Here is a 14,860-nt window from a genome sequence, read left to right on the forward strand (position 1 = left end):
TCATGAAGTGAACAACTAAAGGCTGTCCCGAGATCGGCTTACCTTCCACATTGTAATGGTATGCACTAATCGCACTAAGATGAACTCTTACAGAGTTGATCTTAAGACCAGACTCGGACAAGTGCAGAAGGTATTCAAGCAGGGTCTGAATAGGACACGAGCGAGGATCTAGGGTCTTGCTGTCACACCAGACGGCAAACCTCCGCCATAGGAAAGAGTAACTCTTCTTTGTGGAATCTTTCCTGGAAGCAAGCAAGACACGGGAGACACCCCCGGAGAGACCCAAGGAAGCAAAATCTATGCCCTCAACATCCAGGCCGTGAGAGCCAGGGACTGGAGGTTGGGATGCAGAAGCGCCCCCTCAGTAATGAGGGTCGGAAAACACTCCAATCTCCACGGTTCTTCGGAGGACAACTCCAGAAGAAGAGGGAACCATACCTGACGCGGCCAAAAGGGAGCGATCAGAATCATGGTGCCTCGATCTTGCTTGAGTTTCAGCAAAGTCTTCCCCACCAAAGATATGGGAGGATAAGCATACAGCAGGCCTTCCCCCCAATTCAGGAGAAAGGCATCAGATGCTAGCCTGCCATGGGCCTGAAGTCTGGAACAGAACTGAGGGACCTTGTGGTTGACTCGAGTAGCAAAGAGATCCACCAAGGGGGTGCCCCACACTTGAAAGATCTCACGTACCACTGTCGAACTGAGCGACCACTCATGAGGTTGCATTATCCTGCTCAACCTGTCAGCCAGACTGTTTACGTCTGCCAGATACGTGGCCTGAAGAAACATGCCGTACCGGCGAGCCCAAAGCCACATTCTGACAGCCTCCTGACACAGGGGGCAAGATCCGGTGCCCCCCTGCTTGTTGATGTAATACATGGCAACCTGATTGTCTGTCTGAATTTGAATAATTTGTTGGGACACCTGATCCCTGAAAGCCCTTAGAGCGTTGCAGATCGCTCGCAACTCCAGGAGGTTGATCTGTAAACCTTGTCCCTGGAGGGACCAACTCCCTTGGGTGTGAAGCCCATCGACATGAGCTCCCCACCCCAGGAGAGACGCATCCGTAGTCAGCACTTTTTGGGGCTGAGGAATTTGGAAGGGACGTCCCAGAGTCAAACTGGATCGAATTGTCCACCAATGCAGGGATTGGAGAAAACTCGGGGACAGGAGGACTACGTCCTCTAGGTCCCCAGCAGCTTGGTACCACTGAGAAGCTAGGGTCCATTGAGCTGATCTCATGTGGAGACGGGCCATGGGAGTCACATGAACTGTGGAGGTCATGTGGCCGAGCAATCTCAACATCTGCCGAGCTGTGATCTGCTGCAACGCCCACACCCAGGAAATGAGACACAAGAGATTGTTGGCCCTCGTTTCGGGGGGATAGGCACGAGCTCCTATGAATTCTAGTTTCTATACTGGAAGAAGATGGGACTTTGGCTAATTGATCACAAACGCTAGTACCTCCGGGAGTTGAATTGTCATTTGCAGGTAGAGCTCCTGCTTTGGAGGTGTTCTTCACCAGCCAATCATCGAGATAAGGGAACACGTGCACTCCCAGTCTGCATAGAGACGCCGCTATGGTGGCCAGGCATTTTGTAAACACCCTGGGCCAGAGGCGAGACCAAAGGGTAGCACACAATACTGAAAATGTCGTGTTCCCAAACGGAATCGAAGATACTGTCTGTGAGCTGGCAGTATTGGAATGTGAGTGTAAGCATCCTTTAAGTCCAGAGAGCATAGCCAATCGTTTGCCTGAATCACGGGGCGCCCAGGGAAAGCGTCCTGAACTTTTCTCGGACCAGATATTTGTTCAGGGCCCTTAGGTCTAGGATGGGACGCATCCCCCGTTTTCTTTTCCACAAGGAAGTGCCTGGAATAGAATCCCAACCCTTCCTGCCCCGGTGGCACGAGCTTGACCGCATTGGTGCTGAGAAGGGTGGAGAGTTCCTCTGCAAGTACCTGCCTGTTGCGTAAGCTGAAGGACTGAGCTCCCGGCGGACAATTTTGAGGTTTTGAGATCAAATTGAGGGAGTATCCCAGCTGAACTATTTGGAGAACCCACCGGTCAGAGGTTACGAGAGGCCACCTTTGGTGAAAAAATTTTAACCTCCCCCCGACCGCCCGGCATGGACACAGTGATTTCGGCTATGCTCTCCTGGAGCCAGTCAAAAGCCCATCCCTTGCTTTTGCTGGGGAGCTGCTGGGGCCTGTTGAGGCGCACGCTGTTGATGGGAACGAGCACGCTGGGGTTTAGCCTGAGCAGCAGGCTGGCGAGAGGGAGGATTGTACCTACGCTTATTAGAAGAATAGGGAACAGTCCTCCTTCCCTCATAAAAATGTCTATCAGTTGAGGTAGATGCTGAAGGTGTCCGGTGGGAGAATTTGTCGAAAGCGGTGTCCCACTGGTGGAGTTGCTCTACCACCTGTTCGACCTTTTCTCCAAAAATATTATCCCCCCGGCAAGGAGCATCTGCAATTCGCTGCTGGAGCCTATTCTCCAGGTCGGAGGCACGCAGCCATGAGAGTATGCGCATCACCACACCTTGAGCAGCAGCCCTGGACACGATATCAAAAGAATCGTACCTCTTCAAACAAGCCTACCCAAATGACCAGACAACCTATGAACCCACTCTACACCACTCCTACCTCTCCTACCCCTACATCCCCTGCCCATTTCACCTCTCTCAACCTATTTCCTAACAACCACACCTCTACTATTGCTACAGCTGTTCTGTGATACTATGTAATTCCGTACTATGTAAGCCGCACTGAGCCTGCTACCGAGCGGGAAAGAGCGGGGTATAAATGCAACAAATAAATAAAACACACTCCTACAAAAACAATGAGGTAATAGGCCTGATGGACAGTGTAACACAGAAATGATATGCCACGGAGAACAATACGCCACCTCATACTCTTGAGGCATGAAATTCTGCTCCTCCAGTACCCAATCACCCAGGTGACGAAGTAGACACGCATTAGTTATACAAACATAAATTTGGGAGACCTATACCTCCATATTGCCAAGATCCAAGTAGATATTTAAAGGACATTCTTGGCTTCTGGCCTGCCCAGCAAAAATGAGACAGAAGCTTCCTCAGAGCATTTAAGTCATGTTTCAATAATTTAAGAGGTAGCAGTTGAAAGGCATACAGGCATTTGGGAAACAAGATCATATTAAAGAGTTGAATCCTACCATGGACTGACAACGGGAAATGTGCCCACTTAGCCAAACTAAGGTAAATTAACCTTACATAGCATAGAGGTCTGAAAAGGTAGTTGAATGCCTAGATAATGAAAAGAAGCGGTTGCCCATTGCAAAGGAAAAGGGCCCTCCCACATTTCCCAGACAGAGGACATAGTGGGCAATGCTAAAGACTTATCTAAGTTCAACTTAAGGCTGGAAAAATCTCCATATTTCACAAAGCTCTCCATCAGTGTGAGCAGAGATGTCTGTGGTTCTATAAGGTGCACCAACAAATCAACTGCAGAAGCTGACAATTTAAATTCATATGGTCCCAGCCTAACTCCCCTGATGTCTTGGTTGCCCATGATTTCCTTGACCAAGGGATCTAAAGATAACACAAAGCAGTGGAGAGAGGACAACCCTGATGAGTATCTCAGTGAATCCCAAACATTGAGGAAACAGCATTCACTCATATCTGCACCTGAGGTGATCTATAAAGCGCTAGTATGGTGTAAAAAAAAAACCCCGTGATACCTTATTTATTACATTTGTACCCCGCGCTTTCCTGCTCATCGCAGACTCAATGCGGCTTACATAGTAACAAGAGAATACAATCTGTATTATCAGAATCAACAAAGGAGGTATGTGATAGGACAAATGACAAGGAGTAAACGGGATAAAAGAGGTATGAGAGAAAGGATGGGGAAAGGTAAGGAGATGGAACAATAAAGGAGAAGTTGGGGAAGAGCATGTAGGTAAGAAGGATTGGAAGGAGATATTTCTGAGTCGTTGTTAATGATTAGATGAACTGGTCAATAGGTGGGTACCTTAGCGATGTAGGGTGGCAAAAAGGAACCCCCAGGTTAAACAATCAAAAGCCCTCCCTGCATCAAACTAACAAAGGCAGCTTATTTGTTCTTTCAACCTTTTCCAGCGAGATAAAAATTTTATGCAGATTGTGGGATAGAGTTTGCCCACGGACAAACCCCACCTAAGGCTCTGCTATCAAAGTAGGAAGTACCTGGGCCAAACAGTTGGCCAAGATCTTTGCAAATAATTTAGTCTCCACATTCAAAAGAGATATAGGCCTATAAGAAGGTTTCACTGGATCTTTACCCGGTTTCAAAAGTAATACAATCTGGGCCAATTGAAGAGATTGCGTGAGATCCCCTACTGTCACAAATTGAGTGAAACAAAGATTGTAAAGTAGGATAACAGTAGGACACAAGAGTTTGTACAATTCCGTTGTGAAGGCATCTGGCCCTGGTGCCCTGAAAAAGGACACACTGTTGGATGGCCAGAGCCATCTCCTCTTCTTCTATAGGGGCATTACGTTTTTGTAGATCACCTTCCCCAAGGCAAGACAAATCTAAACTATCTAAATAGACATCTCCCTCCAGGGTTCTCTCGAAAGGACGATCATAAAGTTGCTAATAGTGCTGAAACACAGCTACTACTTCCTTATCTGTTCTCACTAAAACACCATCTCCCCTGTCTACCCGATAGTGTGAGGCCCTCCAGACTGGTTGACCAAGTTGGCTAGAAGTTTCCCCAGATTTATTCCCATGAAGATGTAGTTGGTACTTGCAGAATTTAATAGATTTCACCACCCTCTCATGAAGGAGCTCATTAACAGAGTTTTGAAGCGTAAGAAGGAAGCTTCTCAATTGCAAGGTTGGACATACCCCATATTGGATTCGGATTTTAACCAATTGTCATTCTAACCTCAGGATTTCTCTATCCCTTGTCCTCCGTTTAAAGGAGGTATATGCCAAAATCTTCCCTCTAAGCATTGCTTTGGCCATCATCCAAAAAAAGTATAGGCTGATCATCAATTACATAAATCCTTATCTGTTCCCTTCTCCACTACTGCCAACTCCAGACTTTGCGCCTTCTGTCTCGCTGCACCCTACGCCTGGAATAAACTTTCTGAGCCCCTACGTCTTGCCCCATCCTTGGCCACCTTTAAATCTAGACTGAAAATCCACCTCTTTAACATTGCTTTTGACTCATAACCACTTGTAACCACTCGCCTCCACCTACCCTCCCTCTCCTCCTTCCTGTACACATTAATTGATTTGATTATTTTTTGTCTATTAGATTGTAAGCTCTTTGAGCAGGGACTGTCTTTCTTCTATGTTTGTGCAGCGCTGCGTACGCCTTGTAGCGCTATAGAAATGCTAAATAGTAGTAGTAGTAGTAGTAGTAGTACATAATGTGGGTCATGTCAATTAGCCCATTTTTGCAATACATGGGCTTGAAAATCGGGGTCCCAATACAAATGCAGTGGAAAATGCCACTGATACTGTGTCTTCCAAACCTCCAAAATCCAAAGAGCACCACACTGAGGCATGATCTGATACACTATATGGACCTATCCCAGCCTCAAATACAGAAGAGAAAAGAATAGTGGAGAAGAGCCAATAATCAATTCTAGACTGTGACCCATGTGCCCTTGACAAGTGCGTGTAATCCCGATCTAAAGAATGTAATGTTCTCTAGATATCTAAAAGATCTAGACGGGAACAAAGCAATGGTATGCCCTTGGTGGGGGTCCCACCATCTGCCAGAGAATCTCGAGCTCTGTCTAGAGCTGGTTCATGAACCATATTAAAATCACCTCCCATAACAACCGGTATATCTACCAGCACAGTTACCCTATGGATAATGGCCCGCACCCACCATGGTCATATACATTGGGACCATACGCATTACAGAGTAGCAAAATTCATTTATTAATAGAGGCTGGGGATCCTTCCAGGACTGCTGGATCACTACATCTAATCCCCTCCAAAACAGAGCCAGGAATCCACCCTTATGATGCTCCGTTAGGGACTCCACCAACTGACCCACCCACCGTCGGAACTTCAAGTGCTCCACTGTCAGCAGGTGTGTCTCTTGCAAAAATATGTCTGCTTTCTGATGATTTAAGGATTGTAAGATTTTCTGCTGTTTAATAGGAGAGGACACCCCATTAACATTCCAAGAGACCAATTTAACCAACATTACCTGGTTGAATAGAATAAACAGAAAAACTGAAAAGCCAATAGTATGTATAGGTCGGAGGACTGTCCCAGCCAGCAGCCCACCAACCAATGAATGTGGAAGCCTGGACCCCTGCTGCATGCACCTTGCTGTCTCTAACATACAAACTAAACAAGAAATACAGCCCAAAAAGAAAAATCCCCCACCCTTTCCTGTAGAATAAATGAGACCCCTTATACCCAATTACCAAACCCCCTTATCCCACAATGTCCAGTAAAAAGAAAAACTGGACTAAGGTCAGTGCAGGAACCCTCCCCCCCACCCCCCCTCCTCCAATCTGCATCAACAGAGAGAAAGCGCCCAAAAGTATATCAAAGCAACACTTACCTTTGATATACTTTCAGGCGCTTTCATTTATAAAAGTCATGTAAAAGTCTTTGATTCAAGTCATAAGAAGTGTTTTGTGTAAAACACAGCATTGTGCACTGTAAAAAACACAAAAAGGAAGGTTTATATGAATCCCTATGATAGAGACTCATCGACAGAAAAACATACCTGCCATTAACCTAGGACTAGTTTGTCAGATAGGTTTCTGAGGGATTCCCTTCCAAACATTAAGTACACTCAAGCGGTTTAGCCGTATACTAGTGTTATTTTCTTGTTTTGTATAGTTTTACCTTATTACGACACTAGTCCTGCTGTACCGATTTGATTTAGCATAGGTGCAAGCACCCTTGATGCACACCGTTGCAATAAGCCATCCAGCAGCTTGGGGAGCAACACCCGGATGCGCTCAGAGGGCCAAAATCAGGAAAGGCTGGGGCAGAGATAGGCTGATGGGTCGAAGACAGGAGCTTGGTCCTGGCCGTTGGGAGACGTATCGGTACCTCCTGAATGGAAAGCAGTCCTCCCAGCATCGATTCTTCTTGAATGCGAATCCCTCAATGTCCCAGAGCTCCTGGCACCGTGTGTCGAGGGTGATCGATGCCGATGTTGATCAAAGCTCCTGTGCTGAAGAAGACAACATTGAATTCTCATGATGACTGGGTGTCGGGTCTGATGTAGATTGGTCCCGGGGGCCCTGCACAGCAGCTGGCATCAAGGACAGGTGGACCCACTCGATGCATCACTGCTCCCAGTGTCTAGAGGTCTAGCAGCCATACATACAGACGCTCCCGATGCCACCGACCTTGATGCCGAAGTCGAGGAATCTGACCTGGCTCCTAAAATCCTCTTGTTGAGCTTCTTCATATGAAGACAGAGGACTCAGAAGGGCTACGGTTGGGTCCTAAACACTGAAGACATCAAGAAAGCACCAAGTACTGCACATAAAGCCACAGAGAACTTTCGTGGTCATGGAAGGGACAACCTCCGCAGCCAAATCAAACAACTCTATGGTGTCACAAAAAAAAAAAAAAAAAGAGGGAGAATGCGTCCAGAGTAGAAAGAAAACTTTTTTTTTCCATTTTATAAGAAGAAAATAAAGGGAAACACATGGCAATCCAAAAAATGGACTGCACAAAAATAGCACAAAAGACCGCCAAAAGGCGCTCAAAAGCTCTTCAGACCAAGCTGTGAGGAGGATCACGAAGATGTGACCACCTCTCACTGCAGTAGAAAAACAACTGCGGTAACCGCGCTCTTGTGGTAGACGGAAAGGCATTTGCGCATGGTTTGATCTCCACAAAAGCTCTTTTGAAGCTTATTAAAAGCTCCAGACTGGGCAATGAAGGATCATGTTACCCAGTTGTGAGAATTATGGCCTGCTTGTCCTCAGAGATTTAAGTCAATCAGTGGTTCCCAAACCTGGTCCTGGAGTCATCCCAGCCAATCAGGTTTTCAGGATACCCACAATGAATACTCAGATCTGAATGCAGTGCCTTCACTGCATACAAATCTCTTATGAATTTTCATTGTGGATATACGGAAAACCTGACTGTCTGGGGTGCCTCCAGGACCAGGTTTGGGTACCACTGCAATAAACTTAAGGTAGGCCTGTGGAAAACCACTGCTTATACCTGAGAGTAGATAGCATGGAATCTTGCTACTTTTTGGGATTCTCCAAGGTAGCTGTGATCTGGCTTGGCCACTATTGATACTGGCTATGTGGACATTTGTTCTGACTCAATACGTCAATTCTTATGGTCATATAACCCCACTCTTTCATGCATGGGCCACACAGAGTGGGGTACAATGCATACATAAATTGAACAGTCTCATACAATTGATACATTAAAAAAAAAGTGTATACAGTCCTAGACTGGAAGAATTTCAGTGTCATGTCACCTAAAACCTCAGAACCAGGTGCCAGTTAATGAAGAGCTGCTTCAGTCTGAAAATACCTACAGATGGGCCAGGGGCCTGCTCCACCTTACTTTGGTCTCCCTTCAACCTGCACTGCACCCACTGGTGAAGATGTCAAATCCCCACCAGCCACAGAAATTCCCTGCCAAGCCGCTCCCCTCCTCCTTGTACTACTGCAGTAATCTGAAGTCGGCAGGGTGCCGCCAGCCGCCAGGACTCCTTTCACATCCATTTTACTGCAGCACTGTGAAGAGGGGAGTGACTCGGCAGGGAGTTTGGCATCCCCACCAGCAAAGGTATTTTTAACACACACATGGGGGGGAGGGGGGGGAGAGAGAGAACAGAATACATTGTCTCCTCAGTCTATCTTTGGCCCCCTCCCCCTTCCAAAAAAATTGAAGGGTTGGCTATGAAGGCAGAGGAAGAAGCTGGAAGGTGATGAAGGGAAAGTAACAAGAAAAAGGAAAAAAGTAAATAAGACAGAGCAAAATTAAAATGAGGAAAAATCATCAGCTCCAGAACCTAGCTTTTCTAAATATCTTTCAAGTTCCGATACCTTAAGTGTCATTCTGCAAAGACTTTGAAAATGAGAAGAGATGGAGCTCAACTGCCAGAGCACAAAAGGATGCCTTACCAAAGTGAGTGGATCTCCTCGACGTGAGGGTAGGAGTGAGATTTTGCGCTTACGTTTTCCTCCACTCTCGGAGGATGAGGTCCTCAAAGAATTTGGTTTCTTCAGTACAGGAGTCTCTATTATTTCTAGGGAATTAATAATTGTCAGCAAATCAGGCATTTTGCAATTTTGCTGTAGACTTCAAAACATATCTTGGGCTTTAGCCTACTTCTCATCTGCTCAAGGCATGAGGACAAATCAGCTTCTACTACAAAGGACAAACATACTAATGAGTTTCTTGCCTAGTACATGCAACCAAGAGGTTTCTTGGTGGGTTTCTCTTTTCAGCAGTAAGCTGAAGCTTCATGGCAATACCCCTTGCGCTACTACTGAAAAAGGTGTGAGCAAAATAAAAAAAAAATAAATAAAAAGGTCAGAACCAAGGTTTCACTGGGATACAGCACCATGAGCCTAAGCAGTATCAAATAGAGTTTCCCCATTCCTCCTCTCCCAGCAACTTAGCCCAGTTGCTGAAGCAACAATACTTAGCCAGAAGCCATGCACAAGGCTCTTTTCAGATACTGTACAAAGGCTATTTCCAGGACACAAGAGACAGAAACTTAGAAACCAATCAGATTTTCAGGATATTCCTAATAATCCAGCTGTACCGGTCCAACATGCACCATTTGTTGGAGGTAGATAAATACTGCAACTTCCAGGATTCGCCACTATTTAAGCTGGTCATGCCACTGGAAAGTGTCTTCTTGTCCACCTCCATCTGCTACTAGGGGAACAGGATCCAAGAGGATGAAAAGGAAATGACATTTATAAAAAGTACCTTACACAAATGCATACACCTCTGGTATAGTTGTGTTCAGGGGCAGATTTTGGGAGGAGTATACTTGAGATATAATGAAGATACATACCTGTAGAAGGTATTTTCCAAGGACAGCAGGCTCCATATTCTTACGTGTGGGTTGTTGTCCGCAACAGCCCAGGAGACCGAAATTTTTCTTTAGAAAAAACTAGAAGTTTGTAGAGTGCTTGCCCGTGCGGGCCCGAGCGTGACTGAACTAGTTATATAGAAAGCAAAGATCAAAGCAGACAACTCCAACGGGGAGGAGGGAGGGTTGTAAGAATATGGAGCCTGCTCTCCTCGGAGAATACCAGCTACAGGTATGTATCTTCATTTTCTCCGAGGACAAGCAGGCTCCATATTCTTACATGTGGGGTATCCCTAGCACCCAGGCTCACTCAAAACAATGAAGACTGCTCAATTGGGCCTCGCAACGGCGAGGACAAAACTGAGATTGACCTGAAAACAAACACAACTAAGTGAGAGTGAAGCCTGGAACAGAACACAAATGGGCCTAGGAGGGTGGGTTGGATTCTAAACCCCAAACAGATTCTGTAACACCGACTGCCCAAACCGACTGTTGGCGTCGAGTATCCTGCTGAAGGCAGTAGTGTACATAAGTACATAAGTAATGCCATACTGGGAAAAGACCAAGGGTCCATCGAGCCCAGCATCCTGTCCACGACAGCGGCCAATCCAGGCCAAGGGCACCTGGCAAGCTTCCCAAACGTACAAACATTCTATACATGTTATTCCTGGAATTGTGGATTTTTCCCAAGTCCATTTAGTAGCGGTTTATGGACTTGTCCTTTATGAAACCATCCAACCCCTTTTTAAACTCTGCTAAGCTAACCGCCTTCACCACTTTCTCCGGCAACGAATTCCAGAGTTTAATTATACGTTGGGTGAAGAAAATTTTTCTCCGATTTGTTTTAAATTTACTACACTGTAGTTTCATCGCATGCCCCCTAGTCCTAGTATTTTTGGAAAGCGTGAACAGATGCATCACATCCACCTGTTCCACTCCACTCATTTTATATACCTCTATCATGTCTCTCCCTCAGCCGTCTCTTCTCCAAGCTGAATAGCCCTAGCCTCCTTAATCTTTCTTCATAGGGAAGTCGTCTCATCCCTGCTATCATTTTAGTCGCCCTTAGCTGCACCTTTTCCAATTCTACTATATCTTTCTTGAGATGCGGCGACCAGAATTGAACACAATACTCAAGGTGCAGTCGCACCATGGAGCGATACAACGGCATTATAACATCCTCACACCTGTTTTCCATACCTTTCCTAATAACCAACATTCTATTCGCTTTCTTAGCCGCAGCAGCACACTGAGCAGAAGGTTTCAGTGTATTATCGACGACGACACCCAGATCCCTTTCTTGGTCCGTAACTCCTAACGTGGAACCTTGCATGACGTAGCTATAATTCGGGTTCTTTTTTCCCCACATGCATCACCTTGCACTTGCTCACATTAAACGTCATCTGCCATTTAGCCGCCCAGTCTCCCAGTCTCATAAGGTCCTCTTGTAATTTTTCACAATCCTGTCGCGATTTAACAACTTTGAATAACTTTGTGTCATCAGCAAATTTAATTACCTCGCTAGTTACTCCCATCTCTAAATCATTAATAAATATATTAAAAAGCAGCGGTCCTAGCACAGACCCCTGAGGAACCCCACTAACTACCCTTCTCCATTGTGAATACTGCCCATTTAACCCCACTCTCTGTTTCCTATCCTTCAACCAGTTTTTAATCCACAATAGGATATTTCCTCCAATCCCATGACCCTCCAATTTCCTCTGTAGCCTTTCATGAGGTACCTTGTCAAACGCCTTTTGGAAATCCAGATACACAATTATCAACCGGTTCCCCTTTGTCCACATGTTTGTTTACTCCTTCAAAGAACTGAAGTAAATTGGTCAGGCAAGATTTCCCCACACAAAAGCCTTGCTGACTCGGTCTCAGTAATCCATGTCCTCGGACGTGCTCTGTAATTTTGTTTTTAATAATAGCCTCTACCATTTTCCCCGGCACTGACGTCAGACTCACCGGACTATAATTTCCCGGATCTCCCGTGGAGCCTTTTTTAAAAATCTGTGTTACATTGGCCACCCTCCAATCTTCCGGTACCACGCTCGATTTTAAGGATAAGTTGCATATCACTAGCGGTAGCTCCGCAAGCTCATTTTTCAGTTCTATCAGTACTCTAGGATGAATACCATCCGGTCAAGGAGATTTGCTACTCTTCAGTTTGCTGAACTGCCCCATTACGTCCTCCAGGTTTACCGTAAAAGTCAGTAAGTTTCTCCGACTCGTCCGCTTGAAATACCATTTCCGACACAGGTATCCCACCCAAATCTTCCTCGGTGAAGACAGAAGCAAAGAATTCATTCAGTCTCTCCGCTACGTCTTTGTCTTCCTTGATCGCCCCTTTTACCCCTCAGTCATCCAGCAGCCCAACCGATTCTTTTGCCGGCTTCCTGCTTTTAATATACCGAAAAAATTTTTTTACTATGTTTTTTTGCCTCTAATGCTATCTTTTTTTCATAATCCCTCTTGGCCTTCTTTATCTGCGCCTTGCATTTACATTGACACTCCTTATGCTGCTTTTTGTTATTTTCAGACAGTTCCTTCTTCCATTTTCTGAAGGCGTTTCTTTTAGCCCTAATAGCTTCCTTCACCTCACTTTTCAACCAGGCCGGCTGTCTTTTGGACTTCAGTCTTTCTTTTCTAATTTGCGGAATATGTATGGCCTGGGCCTCCAGGATGGTATTTTTGAACAGCGTCCACGCCTGTTGTACAGTTTTTACTCTCTCAGTTGCCCCCCTAAGTTTTTTTTTTACCGTTCTTCTCATTTTATCATAGTCTCCTTTTTTAAAGTTAAACACTAACGTATTTGACTTTGTGTACAGTTACTTCAAGGTCGATATCAAAACTGATCACATTATGATCACTGTTATCAAGCGGCCCCAGTACCATAACGTCCCTCACCAGATCATGCGCTCCACTAAGGACCAAGTCTAGAATTTTTCCTTCTCTAGTCGGCTCCTGCACCAGCTGCTCCATAAAGCTGTCCTTGATTTCATCAAGGAATTGTACCTCTGTAGCGTGTCCAGATGTTACATTTACCCAGTCTATATTTGGATAATTGAAGTCACCCATTATTATCACATTGCCCATTTTGTTCGTGTCTCTGATTTCTTTTATCTCATCTGCGTCTACCTGGTCATCCTGGCGAGGCAGACGGTAGTACACTCCTATCACCGTTTTTGTCCCTTTTATACATGGAATTTCAACCCACAATGATTCAAAGGTGTGACTTGTGTCCTGCTGAATTTGTAAATCTGAGTCAAGGCTCTCGTTAATATATAATGCTACCCCCTCCACCAGTCCGATATACATTGTACCCTGGTATGACAGTATCCCACTGGTTATCCTCCTTCCACCAGGTCTCAGTAAAGCGAATGATACATACCTAAAGCAGGTGTTCTCCGAGGACAGCAGGCTGATTGTTCTCACGACTGGGTTGACGTCCACGGCAGCCCCCACCAACCGGAACAAAAACTTTGCGGGCAGTCCTGCACGCAGGGCAAGCCCACCGCGCATGCGCAGCCATCTTCCCGCCCGTGCGTGACCGTTCCCGCTCAGTTGAATGACAAGCAAAGGAATGAGTAAAACGCAACTCCAAAGGAGAGGAGGGAGGGTAGGTGAGAACAATCAGCCTGCTGTCCTCGGAGAACACCTGCTACAGGTATGTATCATTCGCTTTCTCCGAGGACAAGCAGGCTGCTTGTTCTCACGACTGGGGTATCCCTAGCTCTCAGGCTCACTCAAAACAAGAACCCAGGTCAATTTAACCTCACAACGGCGAGGGCATAACAGAAATTGACCTACGAAGAACAAGTAACAGAGTGCAGCCTGAACAGAATAAAATCGGGTCCTGGAGGGTAGAGTTGGATTCAAACCCCAAATAGATTCTGCAGCACCGACTGCCCGAACCGACTGTCGCGTCGGGTATCCTGCTGGAGGCAGTAATGTGATGTGAATGTGTGGACAGATGACGTCGTCGCAGCCTTGCAGATCTCTTCAATAGTGGCTGACTTCAAGTGGGCCACTGACGCTGCCATGGCTCTAACACTATGAGCCGTGACATGACCCTCAAGAGCCAGCCCAGCCTGGGCGTAAGTGAAGGAAATGCAATCTGCTAGCCAATTGGAGATGGTGCATTTCCCGACAGCGACCCCTTTCCTATTGGGGTCGAAAGAAATAAACAATTGGGCGGACTGTCTGTGGGGCTGTGTCCGCTCCAGATAGAAGGCCAACGCTCGCTTGCAGTCCAATGTGTGCAACTGACGTTCAAGCAGGGCGGGTATGCGGTCTTGGAAAGAATGTTGGCAAGACAATTGACTGGTTAAGCTGGAACTCCGACACCACCTTTGGCAGAAACGTAGGGTGAGTGCAGAGTACTACTCTGTTGTGATGAAATTTGGTATAAGGAGCATGAGCTACCAGGGCCTGCAGCTCACTGACTCTACGAGCTGAAGTAACTGCCACCAAGAAAATGACCTTCCAGGTCAAGTACTTCAGATGGCATGAATTCAGTGGCTCAAAAGGAGGTTTCATCAGCTGGGTGAGGACGACGTTGAGATCCCATGACACTGCAGGAGGCTTGACAGGGGGCCTTGACAAAAGCAAGCCTCTCATGAATCGAACGACTAAAAGCTCTCCAGAGATGGCTTTATCCTCTACACGATAATGGTAAGCACTAATCGCACTAAGGTGATTCCTTACTGAGTTGGTCTTTAGAAGGTATTCAAGCAAGTTCTGTGCAGGACAAGAGCGAGGTTCTAGGGCCTTGCTCTCACACCAAACGACAAACCTCCTCCACTTAAAAAAAGTAAC

General features: G+C 46.1%; 1 protein-coding gene across 1 annotated transcript in view; it reads right to left on the reverse strand.

Moving 5' to 3' along the window:
* POM121 (POM121 transmembrane nucleoporin) overlaps positions 1–14,860 on the reverse strand; it is a 303,987-nt gene that overhangs the window by 97,755 nt on the left and 191,372 nt on the right. Inside the window, 1 exon segment of the mRNA XM_030186032.1 lies at positions 9,114–9,238. Within this exon segment, the coding sequence (XP_030041892.1) occupies positions 9,114–9,238 (125 nt within the window).

Source organism: Microcaecilia unicolor, chromosome 13 (assembly GCF_901765095.1).
Source record: "Microcaecilia unicolor chromosome 13, aMicUni1.1, whole genome shotgun sequence".
NCBI classification, from domain to species: domain Eukaryota; kingdom Metazoa; phylum Chordata; class Amphibia; order Gymnophiona; family Siphonopidae; genus Microcaecilia; species Microcaecilia unicolor.